Below are 26,516 nucleotides of genomic sequence, written 5' to 3'. Positions count from 1 at the left end.
TAACAGCTCCAATATAGTCAAGTGTGTGGTGCTGGATAAGCACAGCAGGTCAGGCAGCATCTGAGCAGCAGGAGAATTGATGTTTCGGGCAAAAGGCCTTCATCAGGAATATAGTAACATCCCATAAACACACCTTTTGGCAAAAAGACAATTTAGAAAAAACAGATTTTGTCTCACATGCAATCTAGCAGCCTAGGAAGAGAATACTTAGCTTCTGGTTGTGAGTGAGGGAGGGAAAATAGCTTCCACTTCTTCAAGCCCACAACAACAACTGGCCCATTCAGACTCCAACAGCAACTGCTTAAAGCTAAACCTAAAAACAACCCCTAGAAATCCTGGTCTGAGACAGCTGGCCACACCCAGCCAGGCTGCTTCTATTGTTCCAACTTTAAGCAAAAAAACAGGCTTCACAATCTGTTTACTCTAGTGGTTTTGGTCGACTGCTCTACACCTCTGCCTTACAACCTCACTTCAAAAGAAAACAGGGAAAAAAAAACTTTTAAAGCCAAGGCACTGTCACACTGGTTCACAAACCACACAGTGCATTGCTGCTGAATGCACTATCTACTTGAACTCAGTGTAAATAAAGACCAAAGAAATGAAATTACGTTGAGAAGAACCTTTGAGAGTAACCTTCAAAATGCTGATTAGGTTTGAAATATTGTACTGCCCTGTCTTCTATACACCCCATCTCAGCACTACCCTTTCTGACAGGAAGCAACGAGGCAAAAAAAGGATTTGATGGGCAGTTAGATAGACGTAAGAGGCAGAGGGAAGACGGAGGCAGAGGGAAGACGGAGGCAGAGGGAAGACGGAGGCAGAGGGAAGACGGAGGCAGAGGGAAGACGGAGGCAGAGGGAAGACGGAGGCAGAGGGAAGACGGAGGCAGAGGGAAGACGGAGGCAGAGGGAAGACGGAGGCAGAGGGAAGACGGAGGCAGAGGGAAGACGGAGGCAGAGGGAAGACGGAGGCAGAGGGAAGACGGAGGCAGAGGGAAGACGGAGGCAGAGGGAAGACGGAGGCAGAGGGAAGACGGAGGCAGAGGGAAGACGGAGGCAGAGGGAAGACGGAGGCAGAGGGAAGACGGAGGCTATCCGGGGAGGATTAAATCTGGAGGAGTGAGAGAAGGCTCATGAGAAGCACAAACACCAACGTGGCCAGGTTGGGCTGAATGGCCTGTTTCTACACTGAACTTTCCATTTTAACTAAACTCTGCAGAACAGAACTGGATTCTGTTCGTAAGTCATGTGCTGCAATGAGTGTCCTGGCAAATAGCATTAAATACAACAACATCCAATTAAAAGACTAATTAATCCCATTGCCATTAGCATGTGTTCATTCAAATAATCGAACTATACAGCACAGAAACAGGCTAATGGCAGTGTTTCTGCTCCAAATTCCACTATTTCTCACACGCTATTAGCTAACCCTTTTTTGGCTTTTCCCGTGTGTGGGGGAAAGAGAGGAGATGAGTGTCTCTTAAAATAATCATAGAACAAAGAACAATACAGTGCAGAACAGGCCCTTTGGCCCTCAATGTTGCACTGACCTGTGAACTAATCCATCCCCCTACACTATCCCGTCATCATCCATGTGCTTATCCAAGGACTGTTTAAACGCCCCTAATGGGGCTGAGTTAACTACATTGGCAGGCAGGCCATTTCACACCCTTACTACCCTCTGAGTAAAGAACTTGCCTCTAACATCTGTCTTAAATCTCTCACCCCTCAGCCCCCTCGTACAAACTGACGTCATCACCTTAGGAAAATGACTCTCATTGTCCACCCTGTCTAATCCTCTGATCATCTTGTATGTCTCTATTAAATCCCCTCTTAGCCTTCTTCTCTCCAATGAGAACAGACCCAAGTCACTCAGCCTTTCCTCATAAGACCTTCCCTCCAGACCAGGCAACATCCCGGTAAATCTCCTCTGCACCTTTTCCAATGCTTCCACATCCTTCCTGTAATGGGGCGACCAGAACTGTACACAATATTCTAAATGTGGCCGCACTAGCGTTTTGTACAGTTACAGCATGACATCATGGCTCTAGAATTCAATCCCTCTACCAATAAAAGCTAACCCACTGTATATGCCTTCTTAACAGCACTATCAATCTGGGTGGCAACTTTCAGGGATCTATGTACGTGGACACCAAGATCCCTCTGCACATCCACACTACCAAGAATCTTTCCATTGACCAGTATTCTGCCTTCCTGTTATTCATACTAAAGTAAAACACTTCACATTTATCTGCATTGAATTCCATTTTCCACATTTCAGTCCAATTTTGCAGTTTATCCAAGTCCTCCCGCAACATTCTTCCACATTGTCATCACTCCACCGACTTTAGCATCATCTGCAAACTTACTAACCCTATGCCTGCATCCAAGCCGTTTAAAAAAAATGACAAACAGCAGTGGTCCCAAAACAGATCCTTGTGGCACACCACTAGTAACAGGACTCCAGGCTGAATATTTTCCATCATCCACCACTTGCTGCTATCTTACAGAAAGCCAGTTTCTAATCCAAACTGCTAAATCACCAATAGCCTACCATGTGGAACCTTATCAAAGGCTTTACTGAAGTCCATGTACACCACATCAACTGTCCTACCCTCATCCACATGCTTGGTCACCGTCTCAAAAATGTCAGTGAGGTTTGTGAGACACGACCTGCCCTTGATGAATCCATATTGACTATTTTCAATCAAATTGTTGTTTGTTAGATGATTATAAATCTTCTCTCTTCTAATCCTTTCCAAAACTTTTCCTACAACAGACGCAAGGCTCCTTCAAATAATTATTCTACAAGGGACATGTATGTACATGGCAATTTCTTCCTAACTCAGGCAATCACATATCATCACAAAACTGAAGAATTACATTCCCCAAGTAGCTGCAGATACTATGCAGAAAAGGCAGCAAGCAATTTGGGCAGCATGGCGGCTCAGTGGTTAGCACTGCTTGAAGGAAGAACTGCAAGCCATTTTCCTCAGAAACCACCAAGATATCCCAGTGGACCTGTCCTTGACGCACACCTATCACAGAGCCTGGGACTTGGGTTCGATTCCACCCTTGGGTGACCTTCTGGATGGAGTTTGCACATTCTCCCAGTGTCTGTGTGGATCTCCCCCGGGTGCTCCAGTTTCCTCCCACAATTCAAAGGTTAGGCGATTCAGCCATGCTAAATTACTCAGTGTTCAGGGATGTATAGGTCAGGTACATAGGGGAATAGGTTTGGGTGGGTTACTCTTTGGAGGGTCGACATGGACTTGTTGGGCTGAAGGGCCTGTGCCCACACTGTAGGTATTCGATGACTCTATTTTAAGAATTTGCATGCAGCAAGTTCACAAAAAGGGCAATGAGACCGATTATCAGATTGTTGGTGTTTTGTGGTGCTTTGACAGACTGGGCTGGTTCCCACTGGATTGAGAGGATCCTACACTGAACTGTATAACTCACAAAATGGTCTTGCAAAGCTGGATGTGGAAAGGATGTTTCTGCTTGATGGGAAAATCCAGAACTTTGTAAAAGGCTGGGGGGGGAGGGGTGGGAGCGCACGGTTTTAAATTTCAGGTTTCGGAGACAGGGATGAAATGGTTTTTTTTATGATATCGGAAGGCTGTGCAATGTTGAAACACTCTGCTTCAGAAGGAGGTAGAGGTGGGATCATTGATTAGCATTAAGGCGGAGGTAAATCAATTCTTATTAAGAAGGGGAATTTTAAAAAAGAGCAGATACATTGTGATATGTAGTGACGTAACAAGGTCAGCCAGGTGGATATTTGGATAGGAGCTGTCTGATTGGGGCTGTTAACTTGGTCCAATCAGGGAGCCCTGACTCACAGATATAAACAGCAGTGTAAAATAAAATGGACTGCCTTGCTGGGGTAAAATAAGCACTACCGCACTTAGGCGGTAGTGTGGGGGTTAAAAGAAAAAAAAAATTAACAGGGGATTTCACTGTTTTGATCACACAGCATTGCCCTGTGGTTTGAAGGGCAGTGCTTGTCACTGGCCACTCGGGTGTTTTTCATATCTTCCTGGTGGTGGAAATTGAATAAAGATCTGTGCACTTTGTGTCTTTCACTGTGTCTCACATCTACACGCACACACCATGGGTGCTGGGGAAAAAAATAAGCACTACCGCACTTAGGTGGTAGTGTGGGGGTTAGATATATAAAAAAAGAAATAAAGAAAAAAAAAAGAAAAAAAAATAAACAGGAGATTATGTCCTTGGAAAAAAAAATAAACAGCAGTGTAAAATAAAATGGACTGCCTTGCTGGGGTAAAATAAGCACTACCGCACTTAGGCGGTAGTGTGGGGGTTAAAAGAAAAAAAATTAACAGGGGATTTCACTGTTTTGATCACACAGCATTGCCCTGTGGTTTGAAGGGCAGTGCTTGTCACTGCCCACTCGGGTGTTTTCCCTTTTGAGTTTTGGAAAAAAAAAGAGAAAAAAAAAATAAATAAACAGCAGTGTAAAATAAAATGGACTGCCTTGCTGGGGTAAAATAAGCACTACCGCACTTAGGCGGTAGTGTGGGGGTTTAAAAAAAAGAAAACAAAAAATATATATATATAAACTGGAGAGTGATCACACAGCATTGCCCTTTTAGAAAAAAAGATAAACAGCAGTGTATTTGAGGTTTGTCCTCACCTCCCTGTAAAACTGTTTGAACGGTAGGGTTTGGGGCCTAGCTTTGCTGCTCCTCTCCCTTGTAAAATTACTGTCTCTTGTGTACAGCTGTAAATGTTTTTTGTAAACTGTTTTGTAATTTGTTTAATAAATAATAAAAAAATAAACAGCCACGTCAGAGGTTCTGCTCACTCAGAGCTGGGTCAGTGTCAGGGATTCTTCACGTGTAAATAAAGGGAGACTTGGTGACGGGATACTGGCCTCTGTGCAATTATTTCAAGATGGAAAGTGGCATTCCAAACACAAACAGATCAACTGTGATCTTCTTGAATGGTGCATGATGCTCACAGGGCTGAATCTGTACATTTGGAACCCTGTTTGAAGGAGGAACTGCAGGCCATTTTCCTCAAATACCACCAAAATATCCCACTAGACCTGTCCATGATACATACCTATCAACTTTTTCCCTCCACTGTCTCCAAAGAAGCACAGGCTCACTGATCTACAGAGTTTAAATATAGCCTGCTAAAGAGGGAGACTATTTGAAACAGAGATTAAATATTTGATGGATGACTTTGATCAAAGTCATTCTCCAGGTCGATATCTTTAGTACAGAGCGTGCTCAAGACAAAACAATTATAATCGTGTACCTTACGGGAAGGGACTTGGTGAAATGTCTGTGCCTTCTTTCAGAAGTCTTGGGACTCCTCAGACGTTGTTTAGGAAGCATCCGAGAGTCGTTCAAATTCTTATCCCCCAGCCTGCGAGCAGACTGCTGGCTGTCTCACTGCCTCTGGAGTAACAGGCAAGGAAAGGTTGGACTCCAGACGTATGCGTTTGAGCTCAGAAGAGCAAAAGGTGCCTCGATTGAAACAATGCAGGATTCAGAGGTGGCCTTGACAGAGCGAATGTGAGCGAAAATGATGTGCCATCTTGCGGGACAATCTAGAATTCAGAGTCAAAACGTGTGGTGCTGGAAAAGCACAGCAGGTCAGGCAGCATCAGAGGAGCAGGAGAGTCAATGCTTTGGGCAAAAGCCCTTCATCAGCAATCTGGAACTCAGGGTCATTGCTGAAAGATCAGCGGCTGTCCACTTAAAAGAGCATTTGTGTTTGCCCAACCCTCAGGGTTGGCAGATTTTATTGAGGGTTAGCTGTCAATGAGGATACAATTGGATCAGCTGTGACCTTATTAAATGGTAGTGCGGACTACCCGAGTCGAATAGCATTCTCTAGCTCTATGCTCAGTGTCATGGCCACCATCATGGAGACTTGCATCTGGGTTCGAGATTTTATTCAGTGAAATTCATAATGTGAAGTGTGGTGTATTTTGGACCCTTGCTCAAAGAACATTAGCCTGGGTTTCTGGGTTAATAATCCACTGACATTACCATTAAAACACCATCTCCCCTTAAAGCCTCCAGCTTAGCCTCTGAGGCACATGGCGGGATACATTTGCAAGGCACTTGGCCAACGCTCCCCAAGGCCACCTGGGAGGTCAAATGTCAACCAACAGTGCAGCTTACCATCTGCTGACCCTACCTCACACCTACCCGTGCTGAAACGGCTGGTCTCATACAATCACACCCACCCACCAACCCTCAGGGTAAGATGCTAGAGGCCAGCATCACTGTGACTCGGCGAGATCCTTATCTATTCAGGAGGAGAAGCAGACTGGCAGAGATTCAATTCAAAATTCATCACTCCTTCAAATGACACCAACTAGGAATCACAAATCACCAGCAGAACACTTGTATCAGCACAAAGAACAGCTTGTTATGGCAAATCAATAATAGATCAATTCCTGGGAGAAGACAGAGAGACTGCAGGTGAGAGAGAGAGTGAGAGAGCAAGCGAGAGAGAGCAAGGGACAGTGGGAGTGAACGAGGGAGAGAGCACAAGACTGAGCACGCACAAGAGAGTAAGAGACAGAGCACACGACAGAGCGCGCGTGCGAGAGAAACAATGTGTGAGGGAAACAGCGTGCAAAAGAGAGCAAGGGAAACAACGAGAGAGAGAGAGAGAGAGAGAGAGAGAAAGCACACATGTTAGAGAGAGCACAAGAGAAACAACGTGCAAAAGAAACAGCATGCGTTCAAGAGAGTGGGTGCGTGCATTTGAGAGAGAGAGAGGGAGAGAGAGAGAAAGCACACCACTCAGATTCAAGAGAGAGAGAGAGAGAGCACACGTGTGACAGAGAGCAGGCGCAAGACAGAGTGTGAGCGATCAAAAGACAGAGAGGCATGAAATGCTATAAAGTTTATGGAGTTCTCATTGAAACAGTCAAAACTAAATCTTGAAAGGACTTGAACATAAATGTTGAGAGTCTAAATAAAAGAAGAACTGCAGATGCTGAAAATCTGAAACAAAAACAGAAATTGCTTAAGAAACTTAGTCGGTCTGGCAGCGCCATTGGAAAGAGTTAACATTTCGGATCCAGTGATCCTTCTTCAGAATAGATGCTAAGAGACTGTTTCCTCTAGCTAGAGAATCTAGGTCTAGGGGTCTCCCCTTCATGATAAGGGGTCAGGACTGAGATGGGGAGAAAGTTCTGAACTCAGAAAATTAGGAATCGTTGGCAATCGTTGAGCCCAGTCCACAAGATCGTTTTGAGTTTTGTACAGAGAGATAAAGGGGAGAAAAATATTGGAATTGTTGGTGACGTTCTAGCCATGATTTTAATAAGGGGCCGTGGACCCTGTGTGTGCTCCTGATTAGGATGCTCTTAGTTTCTTAGCTCTTAGCTCTTGTTGGGCTGGGAGATGAAGCCAGTATGAATGGCAAAGAAGCAATCTTTGTGAAAGGCTGCTAGGAAAGATCATACCCACATGAGCCAGGGACGGTCACCAGTGATGGTAGTTCTTTTTGCACAACCGTCTCCGAATACCAGACAAAAACAAAGGTTAAAAATTGCTGAGGTCCCATCCTGTTAATGATTGCACCCATTTGCAAAGTCAGCACAGCTATTTCTGGAAATCCCTTGTACCCACTGGGAGATATAAAAATGATTGCAGCATACAATGAAAATACCATAAAGTTAATGTCCTCTCCTGGGGTTAGCAGTTGAATCAACACTGGTTAGGAAATGCCCCTTCTGTTTCAGCACTAATGAAGACGAGTACTTGCATCCACTGAAACACTATCTCAAGAGGAAGCAAAACATGATGAAAGCCACGCTTATTAAGCCCATGAGCAGGTTTGAGGAATTACATAGAAATATTTCAAGACTGGTCACTTCACAAAATACTTTGGCAACTACTGATTTTAATGAGCGTCTGAATAGCGAGGTGCCTATTAACCTGCAGTAAGCATCCTCCATTGCAGTCTACAGCTGAAAACTTGAGATTTGGTGCTTTCTTATAAACAAGGTTCAATTATTCAATGAAGGTGAATGAAATGATCGTCAGGAAAGAGATGAAGGGACCTCTTCCACACATTCCAGGGCAGGGTGACCTTTGGAATATCAGAGACGGGACATCATGTCGAGGTTGTACAGGACATTAGTGAGGTCTCTTCTGGAATACTGTGTTCAGTTCTGGTTGCCCTGTTACAGGAAGGATATTATTAAACTAGAAGGAGTTCAGAAAAGATTTACCACGATGTTGCCAGGAAGGGAGTTTGAGTTATATAATAAAAAACAAAGGCAGGGACTTCTTTCACTGGAGCTTAGGAAGTTGAGGGGTGACCTTACAGAGGTTTATAAAATCATGAAGGGCACAGATCAGGGGAATAAGCAAAGGTCTTTTCCCCAAGATGAGGTGAGTTAAAAACTAGAGGGCATATTTTTAAGCTAAGAGGAGACAGATTTTAAAAGGACATGAGGAGCAATGCTTTTTACATAGAGAGTGGGTCACATGTGGAATGAATTGTTAGAGGCAGTGCTGGATGCAGGTACAGTAACAATGGTTAAAAGACACTTGGATAAGTACATGATTAGGAAAGGTTTGGAGGGATATGGGCCAGGAACAGGCAGGTGGCACTCGTTTATGTTAGGTTTATGGTTTGCATGGACTGGTTGGACCGAAGGGTCTGTTTCTGAGCAGTATGACTGTGACCAGGATTGCAGAGAATGAGGGAATTCAGAGCTGTGGCGAGACTGAGAGGAACTAACGGAGGATCTCGAGAGAAACTGAATGGAGATCTTCAAAAATACCCTGAGCCCAGGACGTATTGTCTTGCTACTGAAAGGGTGACACACTTTATCTCCAATAGCACCAAAAGGCTCGATAGAACATAAAACATAGAACAATACAGCGCAGACAAGCCCTTCGGCCCTCGATGTTGCGCCGACCTGTGAACTATTCTCAGCTCATCCCCCTACACTATCCCAAAATTATCCATGTTAAATACATTCAGGACAAAGCAGCTCTGCGGGGAAGACAGTGATGGAGAGACAATGTTACTAGACTAGTAATCCAGAGGCTCAGGCAAATATCTCAGGGACATGGGTTCAAACCTCAACGTGGCAGGTGGTGAAACATTTACAAGGATGTTGCCAGGGTTGGAGGATTTGAGCTACAGGGAGATGCTGAACAGGCTGTGGCTGTTTTCCCTGGAGCATCGCAGGCTGAGGGGTGACCTTATAGAGGTTCATAAAATCATGAGGGGCATGGATAGGATAAATAGCCAAGGTCTTTTCCCTGGGGTGGGGGAGTCCAGAACTAGAGGGCATAGGTTTAGGGTGAGGGGGAAAGATATAAAAGGGACCTAAGGGGCAGAGGATGGTGTGTGAATGGAATGAGCTGCCAGAGGAAGTGCTGGAAGCTGATACAATTACAATATTTAAAATGCATCTGAATAGGTATATGAATAGGAAGGATTTACAGAGATATGGGCCAAGTGCTGGCAAATGGGACTAGATTAGATTAGGATATCCGGTCAGCATGGACGAGTTGGACCGAAGGGTCTGCTTCCTTGCTGTATATCTCTATGACACTATATACTCAATTAATAAATGTAGAACATTTATACAGTGGTGACCATAAAAAAGATTATCACTGATTGCCCCAAAGGAAATCCCTCATGCTGTTTAGGGAAGGGAATCTGCTATCCTTACCCAAACTCATGCGATGATATAATGGCTTTAAGAGGTATATTTTGTCCTTGCCTTTTTTAGTGTAAAGAGCTTGGGACAAAGGTGGAGCAGTCTGCTTTAAGCCAATGAAGTAAACAGCTGGTCAGGCCTTGGGTTTTTTTAATATAAAAGTTGGAACAGTAGAAGCAGCCTGAATGGGTGGGGTCAAGCTCTCACAGAACCAGGATTTTTAGTCTTAGCTTTCATTAGCTGTTGGGGTAGTGAAAGCCAGTTACATCTCTCACTCTCTGTTACAACTAAAAGCTGAGACTCTCTTCCTGCTGCCAGAATTGCATGTGAGACAATCTATTTTACTGAATTTGTCTTTGCCATGGGTATGTTTATGGGATGTCACTGTATTGGAAATTAATTAGTAGCTTTTTATTTTAGTAGAGTTAAGCCAATTCATTTCTTTTTGTTTTGACTGTATTTTAGCATTAGTGTGCAGGAAGTGTGTTTTCCTTCAAGCCTGATTGTTTGACCAATTGAGTTGTATCTGGAACCCAATACCTGGTACTTGCATTTATAATAAGAGAAAGTTACAGTCTAGGCTAGCTCCTCAACATGTTTTCAGGGGATTTGGTCTGGTCCATAATGCACATCACCCCAGACACATGGCAATGTGATTAACTCTTGACCGACTTCTGAAAGGGTGTAGAAAGCATCTCAGTTGAAGGCCAATTCCAGATGAACAATAAATGCTTTGCCAGCGATGTCCACATCAAATGGAAGAATAACAATGGTCCTGCTTGATTAGCACATTAGCCAAGTTAAATATGGACTCAGAGAACACAGCAGCTGCAGTGTGCATTATCCAAAAGACAAGTTGCAGCAACTCAGCACACCGCTAACCGTCTGCAAGGGCATACCCAGCCTGTAGATGGGAGCGTTACTGCGTACACATTCCCCTTCTAACCACACATCATCTCATCTTGGAGGTCCCACCCTTCACCGTCAGTGAACTGAAATTCTGGAATTCCCCATCCAACAGCATCATGGGAGTATTGCCCATCATCATGCTCTCAAGGACAATGTGCCGGCACGGTGGCTCAGTGGTTAGCACTGCTGCCTCACAGCCTTAGGGTCCCAGGTTCGATTCCAGCCTCAGGTGACTGTCTGTGTGGAGTTTGCACATTCTCCCCGTGTCTGTGTGGGTTTCCTCCAGGTGCTCTCAGAACCAGGTTTGACCTTCATGAGGTTTCTCTCTCTGTAGCTGTTGGGTCTTGCTCATAACCTTTCACAGGATGTGGCCATCAGCAGCAGGGCCAGCACTTGTTGCCCATCCCTATTTGCAGGGAAACGGCTTGCTAATGGCATTTCAGAGAACAATTAAGAGTCAGCCACACTGCAGTCAGCTCAGTGGTTGGTATTGCTGCCTCACAGCATCAGGAACACAGGTTCAATTCCAGCTTTGGACAACTGTCTACGCGGAGTTTGCACATTCTCCCTGTGTATGTGTGGATTTCCTCCGGTGCTCCAGTTTCCTCCCACAGTACAAAGATGAATTGGCCACGATACATTGCCTATAGTGTTCAGGGATGTGTAGGTTAGGTGCATTAATCAGGGGTAAATGTAGAGCAATAGGTTTGGGGAACGGGTCTGGGTGGGTTACTCTTAAGAGGGTCATGTGGACTTATTGGGCCGAAGGGCCTGTTTCCACATTGTAGGGATTCTGTAAAAAAAAGACTTTGAGATAGCCGTGGGATATGCAGGGTCACATGGATAGGGTAGAGGGATGGTTCTGGTTGGGAAGCTGTTTGCAGGGTCATTGTGGGCTGAATGGCCTGCTTCCATACTGTCAGGATTCTATGAATTGGGAATAGGCAATAAATGCCTGGCTTGGCAGGGAATGTACCACAAAGAATTGAAAAGTAAATCTCTCTGTAATACCTCCCTTAGGCGATTCTCCTCCACAACAAAGCGTTTAACTCACATTGACATCGCTGATGTTCCAGTTCAAGCCCCTCCCTTGGACAGTGTGTATGAGAAACAACGCGGTTGTCAAGGAAACTATTCTGGTTTTTGCCACTGCCTGGCACTGTATCATGTTAAGATGCCATTGATGGACCAGAGAGGGTCTGACAGCAGATGTTAACCACATTGGTAACCATGAGTAATTATCAAAATGTCTCCCCACCCATCTGGCTAAGTGGGAACTATTCCCACCATCTGTGGACCAAGCTTTAGATCTTATTTTTCACGTCGCGTTCTTATATTTTCCCCAGTCTGAGAACTGAGGTAATCTTTCAGTATTAACTGAGTTACAAACGTAGAAAACGGATTTCAAGCCACAAAATTACATAACCCAAGATATAGGGCACCAAATGCACTGAAACTCCACACCCCCAAACTAACACTCCAAATATGGGATGTCTTAACTACCAGAAAAATGCTGAGTAGCTTTGCATTCTAGGCCTGCTCATCCAGGTCTCGCTCATTGTATCTCTGAGGTTCCCAGCACTATAAATATCAGCCAGAGGCCTGTTGCTCCAAATGTGCCCAAACTATGTGGTGTGAATGTATTTTTATAAGTAATTTTTGTAATGTTTGAACGTAAAAATGATAGTAATGCAAAGAAATGTTTGAAACATATCCACTGTGTGCAATCGTCTTCCCCATCTCGTTACCACGGTGATGTTGAACATAAGGGTCCCAACACCTTAAAAATCCAATTTGTGTTGCCAGCTCTCCCTGACTCCCCAGGAATGAAAGGTTAATCATTAGCAAGTGAACCTGAGGAAAGCAAATCATAGAGGCATTGAAAGATGATCCCCCACCCCCCACCTTTGTCTTTCAATGCCATTGTTTAAATACTTTATTGGAGATCACAGAGGCAAATAAACAGATTGTTTGGTTACCTACTGTAAACTCCATGAATTTGTATTGCCAGAGATAACAACTGGGGTGAACAGGAGTTTTATATATATAAAAAATACGGAGAGAGAGGGAGGAAGTGAGAGAGGGAGGGTGTGGGGGGGGGGGGGGGGGGAGAGAAGAGAGAGGGGGAGGGAGGGAGAGAGGGGGAGGGAGAGAGGGGGAGGGAGCGAGGGGGAGGGAGTGAGACAGAGACAGAGAGCGAGAGCGAGACAGAGACAGAGACAGAGAGAGAGAGAGGGAGCGAGACAGAGAGAGAGAGCGAGACAGAGAGAGAGAGAGGGAGCGAGACAGAGAGAGAGAGAGGGAGCGAGACAGAGAGAGAGAGAGGGAGCGAGACAGAGAGAGAGAGAGGGAGCGAGACAGAGAGAGAGAGAGGGAGCGAGACAGAGAGAGAGAGAGGGAGCGAGACAGAGAGAGAGAGAGGGAGCGAGACAGAGAGAGAGAGAGAGGGAGCGAGACAGAGAGAGAGAGAGAGGGAGCGAGACAGAGAGAGAGAGAGGGAGCGAGACAGAGACAGAGAGAGGGAGCGAGACAGAGACAGAGAGAGGGAGCGAGACAGAGACAGAGAGAGGGAGCGAGACAGAGACAGAGACAGAGATTGAGGGAGAGTGAGAGAGACAGAGAGGGAGGGAAAGAGAGAGAGAGAGTGTGAGAGAGAGAGAGAGACGGAGAGTGAGAGAGAGAAAAAGACAGAGAGAGAAAGGAACAACAGTTGCTCAAATTTAATTACTCCCTTCCAAATAGAACACAGTATGAGAATACTTTGGAGGAATATGGACCAAGGGCAGGCAAAAGCGATTACTTTAATTTGGTGTCATCTTCAGCACAACATTGTGGGATGAAGGACCTGTTCCTGTCCTATACTGTTCTATATCCCAACAATGTTTACAACAAATCCCACATCAACATTAATCACTCCTCCACCTTCTCAAACAACAAGGCAACATTCACATAACTTACTGTAAAGAATGTTCCAACAAAATCCCAGCCAGCCCAGGCAGACAAAGTCAATAAAATCAATGGCTGCCATTTGCTGTTCCCTTCTTGGGTAAAACTACACCTGGTTTCACTGAACTGAACGTGCCACAAGGAACTGGGAGCTAATCTCAAAGCTATGGACAATATCGATTCAGGCAGGAACCTGTCAGTTTTGAGAAGGTGTGTTACTTTGGCTCTGTCATAGATCACAGCTATCGAAACGACTGATGGTAAGATGACATTGTGGTCAAATCCAAGGGGTCTCGTGGTGCAGGGGGTCATGACCCTGTCTGGAACACAATGCATGGGAGGGTGGAAGAGACAAGAAACCTGTCCACCTTTAATAAAAAATACGGGAATGAGCACTCAAAACCTCACCACAGTCTTGGCTGTGTGCCAAGTCCGAGAAGTGGGATTAGTGTAGGTGGGTTAGCACAGACTCAATAGGCCAAATAGCCTCTTCTGTGCTGTGGACTTTAAGAATCTGATGTGTGGACAGAATGGTCCAGCTCAGAGTCCCAGCTCAAGAAGGGTTGACTTAACATGTCCAAATAGGATGATTAAAAATAAAGTATTAAATGAAGAGGAGGGAGTTGGAGTTCGGTGCAGACTCAATGTTCAAGTGGGCTATTCCTAACTTCTTCAAACTTTTTTAAAAAGAATTAAAATTAGGTTTTATTGTCACGTACTCGAGTACAGAAGTACAGGTCATCCTGCTATAATGAGTGTTCCATCAACGCAAATTTGTGATTGATGAATCGGGGCCGCAGTTTCTAAAGCGTGAACTTTAAAATGTGCGTTGGCTGTAACATGATTGCATCGCCAATATTTTAAGTGTATCTTGTGTTTCTTGTGTAGTGCAGGGTCACTCAGGAACGTGACTATCGCGCTATCGAAGAACCGACAGTACACAGGAATACAGTGCAAGTTTACGATGTTGCCATTCCCATCTCAGGTACAAAGACACCTAGGTCCAAAACCTATCGACAAAGTAGAAAAATAAAGAACCAGAGTTTAAAGTTAAACATTACAGTCTTTCTTCGTATCAAGTTAAAAAATAAAGTTAACAGGTTCACCAGTCTTCCTTAAGTGTTTAGGTATGCTGGATTTCCACTTCCTACAAGGGCTCGATCCCCTTCACTTTGGCTCGTTCTTTGACAGAACATGGGCTGCCTGCTCTTACTGCTCACACAGATACCTGGTCCCACGCCCACCGCTGCATTGGGTTCAATCCCAGTGTTGGGTTCGACCTTCAACCGCCAAAGTTGGATTCACAAGTGTGTACACTGTCCCTCTGCAAATTCTTGGCGTTAATTTGAAACAACGTTTATTCACTGTCTCCGACATCGTAATAATATCCTCAGGCAAAGGATATATGCTCATCTGCAAAAGGTCAGAACTTGACCTTTCCTGGGTTCACAATTGTACTATTTCTTCCACAGCGTCAGGATGTCAGAAAGTGGTTTACTGCCATCTCAATCATCAAACCTGTGGTATTGTAGGAAACACGCTGAACAATTTGTTCACAACGAGCTCCCACTGGCAGTACACAGGGCTTGTGGATTTCGGAGGAGGAATCTTTGGCATTGCGACAAAAGTGAAAGTCAGAGCAGAAGTTGACCAACTGCATGTTTCTCTAATCCTGGTGCAAGCTTTGTGTGTGGGATCAGGAGCCAATTAACAGGGGATCTGGGGTTCTACAGGGTCTGTAATGCCCTGTGGGTGGGGTGGGGGGCTGGACCTCAGGTCACAATCAGAGGCCCTGGTGGACTATGCAAACTGACAGAGGATTATGCCAATAGGGCGAGACAAAGGTTAGGCTGGAGAGTCCTTTAAACTGAGCTGTACATTTCATGCAATCAATATTAATTCCATATTGACTCCATTTTTGCCAAAACAGTTCCATAAAAGGGTATTTCACCTACATGTTGGTTTTGCCAAGGAACTGGAGATGATTCAGAAACCATTTGAGCTTTTTGACACTGAAACTTGCTTTCACTACTATAGCCCTTGGTCAATGCAGTTGAATAACAGAAAGCCATGAATCATAGATGGGAAGCATTTCTTAGCTCGTTAGTCTTCAACCAATTTTGTGAGAATAGAGGTAATTCAGAACACCAGGTCAACCCCACTGTCGAAGCAGAGCTCCTTACAGAATGCCAATTGTTCTGGCACAAGAATTCCACATCTGACTAAAACAGTTAAGAAAAGGGAAAACAAAGCTTCACCTTCGTGACCACTTCCAAAAATTCCAGGAAACAACAAGTTATATCCCACAAATGGAATATATCCTTTAGTAAATAAAATACATACATCCTCCCAGCCCAATTTCAGTTACATAAGATGCAGCGCCCCCAACGCTACAAACAAGATTGAGACTTCCAACTCCTTGCCATGCACAGGGTGACACGGTGCCTCACAGCGCCAGGGACCCAGGTTCGATTCCACCCTGGGGTGCTTGTCTGTTTGGAGTTTGGATATTCTCTCTGTGTCTGGGTGGGTTTCCCCCCCACCTTATCCTTGCAACCCTGCACCCCCGATCACTAATCCATCTAGCCTACACATCCCTGGATACCACGGGGCAATTTAGCATGGCCGATCCATCTACGCTGCAGGCCTTTGGACTGTGGGAGGAAACTGGAGTACCCGGAGGAAACTCACGCAGACACCGACAGAATGGGCGAGCTCCACACAGACAGTCACCCAAGGTGGGAATTGAACCCAGGTCTCGGGCACTGTGAGGCTGCAGTGCTAGCCACGGAGTCACCATGCCTCCCGTGTTCATCGTACCTACATGGGTTTCCTCTAGGTGCTCCACATTTCCCCTATCAGTCGAAAGATGTGCAGCTTTGGTGGATTGACCATGGGAAATGCAGGGCCCCAGGGATGGAGTGGGTCTGGGTGGAATACTCTTCGGAGGTTTGGTGTGGATTTGATGGGCCGAATGTCCTGCCCCCACACTGTAGGGATTCTATAATTCTATACAATGGCTTAATGTAAATGCACAGCGGCTTACCAAAAATGATAACACGTACGGAGCAGAAAATAGGCCGTTCTGACCAGTATTTATACTCCACATGCGTCTTCCCCACACACCCCACCTCACTTCCTCTCACCGAAGAGCATGCCCTTTCTCCCTTACATGCATCTCAAGGCTTCCCTTAAATGCATCAACGATATTCTCAAGCTCTCTCCCACAGGGAGAACTCAACAATCTGATGACATCCTCAAGGTTAATCAGGTGACAGGGAGGCTAAATGCCAGCACAGACAAGGTGGGCCAAACGGCATGTGTGTTGTGCTGTAAATTTTAGATCAGCCAGCTCAGTGATGGGTTGTTACACATCTCTGGAGCAGGCAGGGCCTCCTGGTTCAGAGGTAGTGACATTACCACTGTACTAGAGCTCGCTGTAAATTGCATGTAGTCCTTTGAGCAGCTGAATTACTCCTGGTTTTCTTCAGTTGAATATTTATGGGTTTCTTAGATCCAAGTAGTAAGCAATGGCCTAACCAGCGTCTGGGAGCCCGGCATCATCAGTACCAAACATCGGTGGCACAGTGGTTAGCACTGCTGCCTCACAGCGCTAGAGACCCGGGTTCAATTCCCGCCTCAGGTGACTGACTGTGTGGAGTTTGCACATTCTCCCCGTGTCTGTGTGGGTTTCCTCCCACAGTCCAAAGATGTGCAGGTCAGGTGAATTGGCCATGCTAAATTGCCCGTAGTGTTAGGTAAGGGGTAGATGTAGGGATATGGGTGGGTTGCGCTTCGGCGGGTCGGTGTGGACTTGTTGGGCCGAAGGGCCTGTTTCCACACTGTAAGTAATCTCAAAAAAAAAAGCAGAGTGAATATCTACGCCACTCACCAGTGTGGTGCGATATACTCTACAGATGTGAAGGTTAACTGTAAATATAGACAGGAGAGGATAACTGCTCAACAAAATGGATAGAAAGACAAATGAGTGGGTTAGATCAAAGAGTTGAATTCAGGAATTGTTATGAAGGTGTAAGGGGTACTGTATCTTTAAGAGAGAGTTGAAGGACTGAACAAGCACACAGACTGCTGCAGAATTTACAATGGAACATTTCGTCCAGCGGCTAGCAGTACCTGGGTTGCTATGTGACAAAAAAAAATTCAAATTCAGCCAGTTTAATGCGCAAGATACTAAACTCAATCAAGTTTGCATTTGGTATTTTGACAATATTAACACCAATGAAATGGTCTGATGCTTTGGGGTATGAGACCAGGAAAAATTGAACAGCCAGGCCACCAACATATGCAGACTGGCCGAGAATAGCACTCTTAAAGGTACCTTTATCGATCAATGACCTGTGAAACAGAAATCCCTAACAAGAAGAAAAGACGACAGAGGAAGATACAAAGAGAAGATTTGACAGCTGGTTGGTTTTGAAATGTGGGTTTTATCTAATCAGTAGAAGGGTTCGAGGGGAGAAGGTAACGATAGGTTTAGACAAATGAGTTGTAAATAGTTGTTAATTATTCTGTTAGACTTTTAAAAAATTAACGTTGCTCATTTTTACTTTAAATAGTGACTTTTGGAATAGTTCTTTGCCTCTTGGATTTTAACAGATTACAGCACGGGTTAAATCATTTCTGTGTTGCAGGTTTAAATTAGCGGGGGCTGGGGAGGTGGGGTGGGGGGGCTTAACTCCATGTTGTAGCAGGGATCAAAGGGGTTCCGAGAGAGAGCGAGTGAAAGAGAGCCACAGCCACAGCCAGAGCCAGAGAGCGCGAGAGCGAGAGCTATATCTTAGAAAGAAGACCCTAAAATAAAAGACACTTACTGCAGATTCTGGAGAATCTTAATCAGAAAGCACTGGGAACACTCAGCAGGTCTGACAGCATTTGTGGAAAGGGAAACAGTGTTAACTTTTTGAGTCCATTATAACTCTCTACGTGACAGGAACCCCATGACAGCTTTATGTCAGGAACACCTGAAGGAGGAGGAACTGAGGATAAAAACAGAAGAGGAAGAAGAACGATCAGCTGGTGGGTCACTTGGGGTCATGGGCTGAGAGAGGCTTCAAAATAATGCAGGGGAACTACAAAACCGTGCAACCCAGATCCGCTAAGGCAATGGGAAACAATCTGATGATCATTTTGCATGTGAGCGTGCATGTGTCTGTACGTGCACATGCAAAGTCTGTGTACGTGTGCATGTATGCCTGTGTCGTGTATGTGTTTTTGCATACATGTGAATATACATGTGTATACATGCTCATGCGTGTGTGCATGTACATGTGCTGATGTGTATGTACATGTGAGTAGCAGTGGTAATACAATTTGACTCAATTAGCAAAAGTCTGTGCAAGTAGCTGCTGCTGAAGTCAATACAGGATTCATTCATGTGTTTATTACTTCATTTCTCAGCGGGAAAGAGCAATTAAACCTCACACAACAAATTTCCACGGCCTTTTTCTTCACCCATTTAAGCCAAATTAGCAATAACTTGAAAAGACAGAAATCCAAGCACAGTGACAACGACATCAAGAATGTCCTCTGAGCTTTCTTCATGCCTAATTATTGCTGTCAACCCATCTTACTGCAATTCTGGACCAGGTCAACCCTCCAGGCTTGTCACAGCGACAAGGGGCAAAAGTCTCAGGCTGCTGGTCAACTAGGTGTCAGGACAACTCAGCGATGATAAACCTCATTGACATTTGGGCAGCACGGTGGCTCAGTGGTTAGCACTGTGCCTCACAGCACAAGGGATCCGGGTTCGATTCCCGCCTTGGGCAATTAGAACAAAGAACATAGAAAAATACAGCGCAGTATTTTTGGCCCTCGAAATTGCGCCGATCCAAGCCCACCTAACCTACACTAGCCACAATCCTCCATATACCTATCCACTGCCCGTTTAAATGCCCATAAAGAGGGAGAGTCCACCACTGCTACTGGCAGGGCATTCCATGAACTCACGACTCGCTGAGTAAAGAATCTACCCCTAACATCTGTCCTATACCTACCACCCCTTAATTTAAAGCTATGCCCCCTCGTAATAGCTGACTCCATACGTGGAAAAAGGTTTTCATGGTCAACCCTATCTCAACCCCTAATCATCTTGTACACCTCTATCAAGTCACCCCTCCAATGAAAACAGCCCCAAGTGCCTCAGCACATTCTCCCAGTGTCTGTGTGGGTTTCCTCCAGGTGCTCCGGTTTCCTCCCACAGTCCAAAGATGTGCAGGTCAGGTGAAATTGACTGTGCCTAAGTGTCCATAGCATTCAGGGTAAACGTAGGGGAATGGGTCTGGGTGGGTTACTCTTCGGAGGGTCGGTATGGACGTGTTGGGCTGAAGGGCCTGTTTCTACGCTGTAGGTTATCTAATCTAATCTAATTTCTCCCTGAAGTAGCCTCCTCCTTTCTCTCAGCCCCATGTTCAAACCTCTCCATCAGAGTGACAATATCGGGTCAAAGAAAGTGAGGAGGAAGCATGAGACAAGAGCACGAGGGGGCCATTTGGTCCCTTCAGTTTACTCCATATTTGCAACCACAAGGTATAGCTGAGGCCAACGGACTGATTTCGGTGTGGAACATAGACACACACACACATTATATATGCTAAATATATGCATATCTCTAGGTGATACCAATTGTCTGTCTCAGGACCCTTGCTTCACCCATCTCTCTATGTGACACTGAATGCCCATCTCAAAATCCTTACCTTACACAGTCCTTTTGTTAATGCTGACTGCTTGTCTTGGGGTCCTCACTGTCTCTTCCTCTAGGCAACAATGACTGCCTGAGGGCCCAATCCTTGCCCTCTGTTCAATTAAACCCTGCTCCATTGCCCTGAAAGCATCCCGTCCCCAACAGCATCCCAGCATAGTGTGAAGGCTTCCTCGCTATTTAGGTCAAATGGGGATTTTGGAAAGACCTGTCCAACTGCCCTGTTAGAATTAACAATACTCCAGTAATATCTAGGATTCACCAGGAAAGGGAAGTTCCTGTGGACAAAACAATTGCAAGCAGTATCCCCTTTTTTTCCCTCATTTGCTAAACACTTTTGTTCAATGAGTTTAACAAAGAGGAGACAGCATTCGAAAGAAAGAAGAGAATGTGAGGTGAACAAAAGCTCTATTGAAAGGGAGCAATCAGAAAAGAGAAATTTTAAAACTGAAGAGAAACTAAGACAGACCAAGGAACAGAAGAGGAGCAGAGAAACTCCTTACTGCTGCAAAGGCTCAAGATTCGGTGGAATTTCCTTTGACACCAGATTTTCACTTCCACTTTCCACATTCTAAGAAATAATACTGCTTCCACTTGAAGTTTCAAGGTGAGCTTGCAAAAGGTTCCCATCCAAACCGATGCTACCCAGCATCGAAAACAAAAAGTGCTGGAGGTCACAGGGGGTCAGGCAGCATCCAGGAGGGAGAACAAGCTAACGCTTCCGGTCTGGATGACTCTTCATCAGAGCTCTGATGTGAAGTGCGGGCAACAATTTATGCAGTACCTGTAGTGGGAGGAGGGTCGGGTGGGGTGGGGTGGGGTGAGGGAAGAGCGCTGGGGGGAGGGAAGAGCGTTGGGGGAGAAAGGCTGCTGATTAAGTGATTGGAACATGAGAATGTCAGAACAATGGTGAGTCTACATGCCAGACTGGGAAGAACAGACAGACTCACTGGCCTGGAGGGAGGGGACATGGGGGAGGGGATGAGAGAGAGGACATGGGGACAGAGAATGTAACAAGTAAAGCTTAAAATAAGGGAAGGAATGGGAGTGGGTTCACAATCTGAAGGTGTTGAACTCATTATTAAGGACAAAAGTTTGTAAAGTGCCTAGTCTGCAGAGGAGATGTTGCTTCTCCAGTTTACCCCCTGCCCCCGATTACTGCATCAATGCTGCCCTCCACAGCACTTTACTGAAGAGTCATCCAGACCCGAAACATTTAGCTTGCTCTCTCTCCACAGACGCTGCCAGACCCACTGCCAGCTCCAGCATGTTTTGTTTTCAGTACTGATGCCAGCATGTTATCATCATCATCGGTTTGTCGGATGTGCGTGTAGCTGGCTAGGCCAGCCTTTCATAGCCATCTCTCATTGCCCAAGGGCCGTTTGGAGTTGACCACATGACTGAAGTCCAGTCAGACCAGACAAGAATGACAGATTTCCTTCCCAAAAAAAGTTAGGTCTTTCCACGTGGTTAGACGGTAACCAATAGGTTAAGCTTCATATCCCAGCTTGGTTTTATTGAGTTCACCATCTATTCTGCAGTGCACAATGTTGACAATAATTTTAAATGAGCTATACATTAAAGAATCCTTTGGGAAACCTGTCTACAGGCAGGTTACACTGGATCAATGCTTGCCATTTATATGTATCGTTCCAAGTCATTTTTTAAGAAGATTCTAAACAGAAACTTTGTATCAAACAACACTCTTCAAAAGAAATCGGAACATTCATACTATCCATATGCTACTGCATCCTAACCTGTTTCAAATATTTGAGGGGAAAGTGAGGACTGCAGATGCTGGAGATCAGAGCTGAAAAATGTGTTGCTGGAAAAGCGCAGCAGGTTAGGCAGCATCCAAGGAGCAGGAGAATCGACGTTTCGGGCATGAGCCTGAAGAAGGGGTCATGCTTGAAACGTCGATTCTCCTGCTCCTTGGATGCTGCCTGACCTGCTGCGCTTTTCCAGCAACACATTTTCAGCTCTGTTTCAAATACTTGCCTTTTAAATACAACCGAGCTTTTGAAAGCAGGACGATGAAGATTGAGGAAGATACTGCACACATATAAAACAAGAAGCGCTCTTGGGAAGGCCAGGGAGATGGTACTAATTGATTGGCTCAATGGAAGTGACAACAGAGACAGATGGGCCAAATGCCATCCCTTCCATGCTGTATGATTCTAAGATTGGAAGCAACATCTGTTTCTCTGAAAAAATACATCTTCAATGTGAAGTGCTTCACTGGCTGCTGTTAGTTCAGACCAAGATGGGATGTTTAAAAAAAACATTCTATGACAAACGAGAATTGCTTCCAGATAAACGTGAGTTGTGTGTGAGTGTACTGGAAATAAAAGTGGCAGCTACCGGTGTGTGCTCAGTATTTTGAACTGCGTCTACACTTCAGAAAATGCCACTCACACTGGAGGCCATCACAGACAGGTATGTCAGAGCTATTGTAAATTTTGCATCTCAACCCTCCATAGAGACGACACTACTGTGTGCAACAGATTTCATTCACAATTTTTTAAAAAAGGTCTGCTCCATGATTCAACCCGAACTCCTAGCTCTGCCACAGCTTTGCTTACTTTTCTGGAACCTTGGCCAAGCAAACACAGTGAGCAGACTCATACACAACAAACTTCGACTGACTGAACAACTGAAGATTCTCAGGATACCATCAGCTCCAATAATATCTTATGACTGGCATGTAGGAACCCAAGAGCAAACATTTTAAAATTAACTGAAGGCTGCTGATAATCTAAGTTGCGGGTGGCTCTACTAACCTGCTAAAAGAAAATGTCAAACTTGCCATTCTTTGTAGCAGAACTCTCTGGCCTCTTCTGAATTATTAAGGGGTTAATATTCTTTGGAGGGTATCAAGGAGACAGACAAAAATGTTGGCAGGGTGACAAGCTGAATGTTATGTGGACAGGTCAGACAGTATTGCAAGTTAATAAACAGTATTGCAAGTTAACTGTCATGCTATCAATTCCCTTCAATGTTCTGACCATGACATAATGATAAGAAAAGTCATGTAACAGGAAGTCTTCCATATTAAGTCTAACGATCATAAAAAGTGTACATTAGATGCGATTCTGCCTCCCGCAGCACTGCAATTCAAACTTTATCTGCATTCATTAGCTTAAATGCAATACAAATTCTAAAATCCAAGCATGTTACTACATTACCATGTAGAAAGAGGCCATTTGGCCTATTGAGTCTGCACCAGACCTCTGAAGAGCATCTCACTCAGATCCAGCACAAACCCTATCCCTGTAACCTCATTTCCCATGCCCAATCCACCTAACCTACATGTTTCTGTAACACTATGGAACATTGAGCATGGCCAATCCATCTAACCTTCACATCTTTGGACTGTGGGAGGAAACTGGAGCACATGGAGCAAACCCATGCAGACACAGGGAGAATTTGCAAACTCCACACAGACAATCATCTGAGGCTGGAATCGAACCTGGGTCCCTGGCGCTGTGAGGCAGCAGTACTAACCACTGAGCCACCGTGCCACCCCAAAAGGAAGATAATCCAATCACTCCATATGCAGTGTTTTGCAAAGAATCCCATCTTGATAAACTTGTTTAAAGGGGTCGTTTAACAATACGACTGGCTTTTAATGATTAAGACTTTTATTTTCAGTACTTAAGCTGAATCTAAAACATGGCCAATGTATAATTCCATATTCCCGAAAACAAGCAACAGTTCGGAATTTCCTACAAAGCACCACGAGAATGGCTCTGCCTACCTGACTGGCTTTGTTCTTTGACCAATACCAAGACAGCAAGAGTACAAATTCCACTTCAGGAGACTAAAAAGGTGAAATAAGGGTTGCTGATAAAAATGTCACATTTTAAAGGAGATTCTCTCCTTACGCCCATCAGGGTAACTGAGAAGAAATGCCAAAACAACATGCACACTGTGTGAGAGGAGACTACTGATTAGATGGCCGGTGGACTCTAATTGGAAGAGCCGCTGTCATGGAAAATGCATTGGGCAATGACAAATGACAGTTAACTGCCAGACTTTGCTTAAATTATAAAACAGGCAAGTTAACTCTGGTCAGGCCATTACACTGAGTGCTGAATTAATGAATGACTGTCACTTTTTTTGTTGAATTGAAATAGATGCACTTTGTGGACATGTGCTTGCAAAGAACAGGACCCTTACAAATACTGGAAGCTGCATTTATTAAGTGCACCACAAGATGTGCCTTTTCCAGCACTGGTCAAGTCCTGTACTACCAAATGACAATTTGAAATCATTTTTAACTATTTAAGGTAGTTGGCAAAAGATTCAGAAAATCAGCAGAGAATATTTCATTTTCTTTTACACAGCAAATCATTGTGATCTGGAATACACAGTCTGAACATATGCTGGAAGCAAGTTCTACAATAACCTTTGAAACAGAATTGGATAAACACTTGAAGAAGAAAGCTATAGGTAAAGGTCAGTCTGTTATAACATTAGTTCATCAACGCAAACTTGCTGTAACTAGTTTGATGAATAGGGGGCGCTGTTTCCAAAATGCGAACTTTTAAAACGTGTGCTGGGTACAGTGTGGTTGCATCACCAACATTTTAAAGTGTTATTTGTATTGCGCGATACTTGTACGGCATGGGATCACACAGGAACATTACCATCGCACTATAGAAGAAATGACTGTACAACAATGAGGTGGTGGTGATGGAGGAGACAAGTTTGAAAGCTCCTTCACAAAACCAGCATAGAAATGAGAGGCTAAATGGCCTCCTTCTGTGTTAACATTGTTCCTCAATTGCGTGAAAAGATAGCCCAGTTGCTTACCTCGACATCCGCGACCTTCATCCTTGTCCCTTCCTTCCCCACAAAGATGTCGTCAATGTCCACCAAAAGGTAACGGTCCAGGGGCAGGCACAGCCGCTTGCCCGTAAGGTAGGCAATCGCGTCCACGAAGATCAGCTTGTGGAGCCAGAAGTTGAGGTTGTTCCCGAAGAAGACTCGTTGGATGCCGTCATGCAGTCCCAGGTCCTGGACCACTGTCGCGTGCAGGGCTTTGTGCGTGCTCAGGTGGGGGATAAACTCTGCTGACTTCGTGCTGGCCAGGAGAACCGGCTCGTAGGTGCTGTGATTCGACTGGAAGACCGTCCAGTCGTCACCGGGCAACGGGCCCTGCTCCACCTCATTGGCCCGTGTCACGTAAAGCAGGGGGGCATTGGGGTTGATGTGGTAGTCCTTGAGGCCGAGGTTGGAGTGCAGGTACAGAGGGAAACCCTTGAGTTGGGCGCTGAGTAAACTGTTCTCGTTGGCCTTGAAGAAGCCAATGACGCCGACACTATATTCTATACAGTATTTATCCAGCAACTCCCTGTTCCAGGCATCCAGGTTCACATACTTTAGAACATTCTCATAAACAATGAGGGCATAGCGACCCCGATCTTTGTCCGTTAAGGTTGGCACATCCCCTTTCCCGGGGGCTATTTCTATCCTATATTTGAAGTGGCTAGACTCCAGAATTGCCACTATTTCTTGACCTAGTTGGGAATAAATACTTTCGGCGAAAACCAGGACCACGGGGTCAGTCCTCGAAGTGTCCACGGCAGGCACGAACCGCCTGAGAGACTGTGGTGGCAGTGAGATCCTGTGCTGGCTGTTGCAATCACTAATTGGTAATGGCAGAGCCTCCTTGATCTTAGGGCTGTTCGTCACGTAATAGGCCAAAAAGCACATGGAGACCAGACTGAAGGCGATCAGCAATAAAATCAACCGGTGCAGCTCCAGCTGACGGCAATTCCGTGCAAACTTCCAAGCGCTAACCATGGTGAGCTCTGGCTAGCTCGAGGTTCGGAAAGGGGCAGCGAGTCTGAGAGGGGTCCACGCCACAGCAGCAGCGACAGGCAGCAGCAGCAGCAGCAAGCAGTAAACCACTCCTCACCCACTGCCATTTATCCTACGTGACCATGGCAGAACAATCCCATCGCTCTCTGGCTGGCACGCGTCCTTACTCCTCACCGAGCCCACCACCCCACCCCCCCCCACCCCCTCCACTTTCAGGCTTCGACTGGCACTGCTTCGGGATCATGCACCCGAGGGGGCATCTGACATCCTGGGCAAAAACCAAAAGACGCTGCCGTGCCCAGAAAGATGACCGCTCAAGTTCCTCGCCAGCCGAGAGAATCAGACATTCTCCCCCAGGGATACGCCGCTGAAACCTGCAACACACAAACAAGCAGATAGAAATAAATAGATTGGAGAGTTAGAGTTAGGGTTCAGG

The 26,516-nt window shown here is 45.3% G+C and overlaps 1 protein-coding gene across 1 annotated transcript in view; it reads right to left on the bottom strand.

Annotated features, from left to right (window-relative positions):
- The window catches only part of ndst2a (N-deacetylase/N-sulfotransferase (heparan glucosaminyl) 2a), a 112,055-nt gene extending 85,802 nt beyond the window's left edge, over positions 1–26,253 (bottom strand). The window contains exon 1 of the mRNA XM_072583461.1: positions 25,070–26,253. Within this exon, the coding sequence (XP_072439562.1) occupies positions 25,070–26,062 (993 nt within the window). The 5' untranslated portion in view covers positions 26,063–26,253. The remainder of the gene's footprint in view (positions 1–25,069) is intronic.
- Positions 26,254–26,516: the final 263 nt, after the last annotated feature.

The sequence above is a fragment of the Chiloscyllium punctatum genome, chromosome 13 (genome assembly GCF_047496795.1).
Source record: "Chiloscyllium punctatum isolate Juve2018m chromosome 13, sChiPun1.3, whole genome shotgun sequence".
NCBI lineage: Eukaryota > Metazoa > Chordata > Chondrichthyes > Orectolobiformes > Hemiscylliidae > Chiloscyllium > Chiloscyllium punctatum.
The sequence above is the reverse complement of the archived record's forward strand: the minus strand, read 5'-3'. Positions and strand labels throughout refer to the sequence as shown.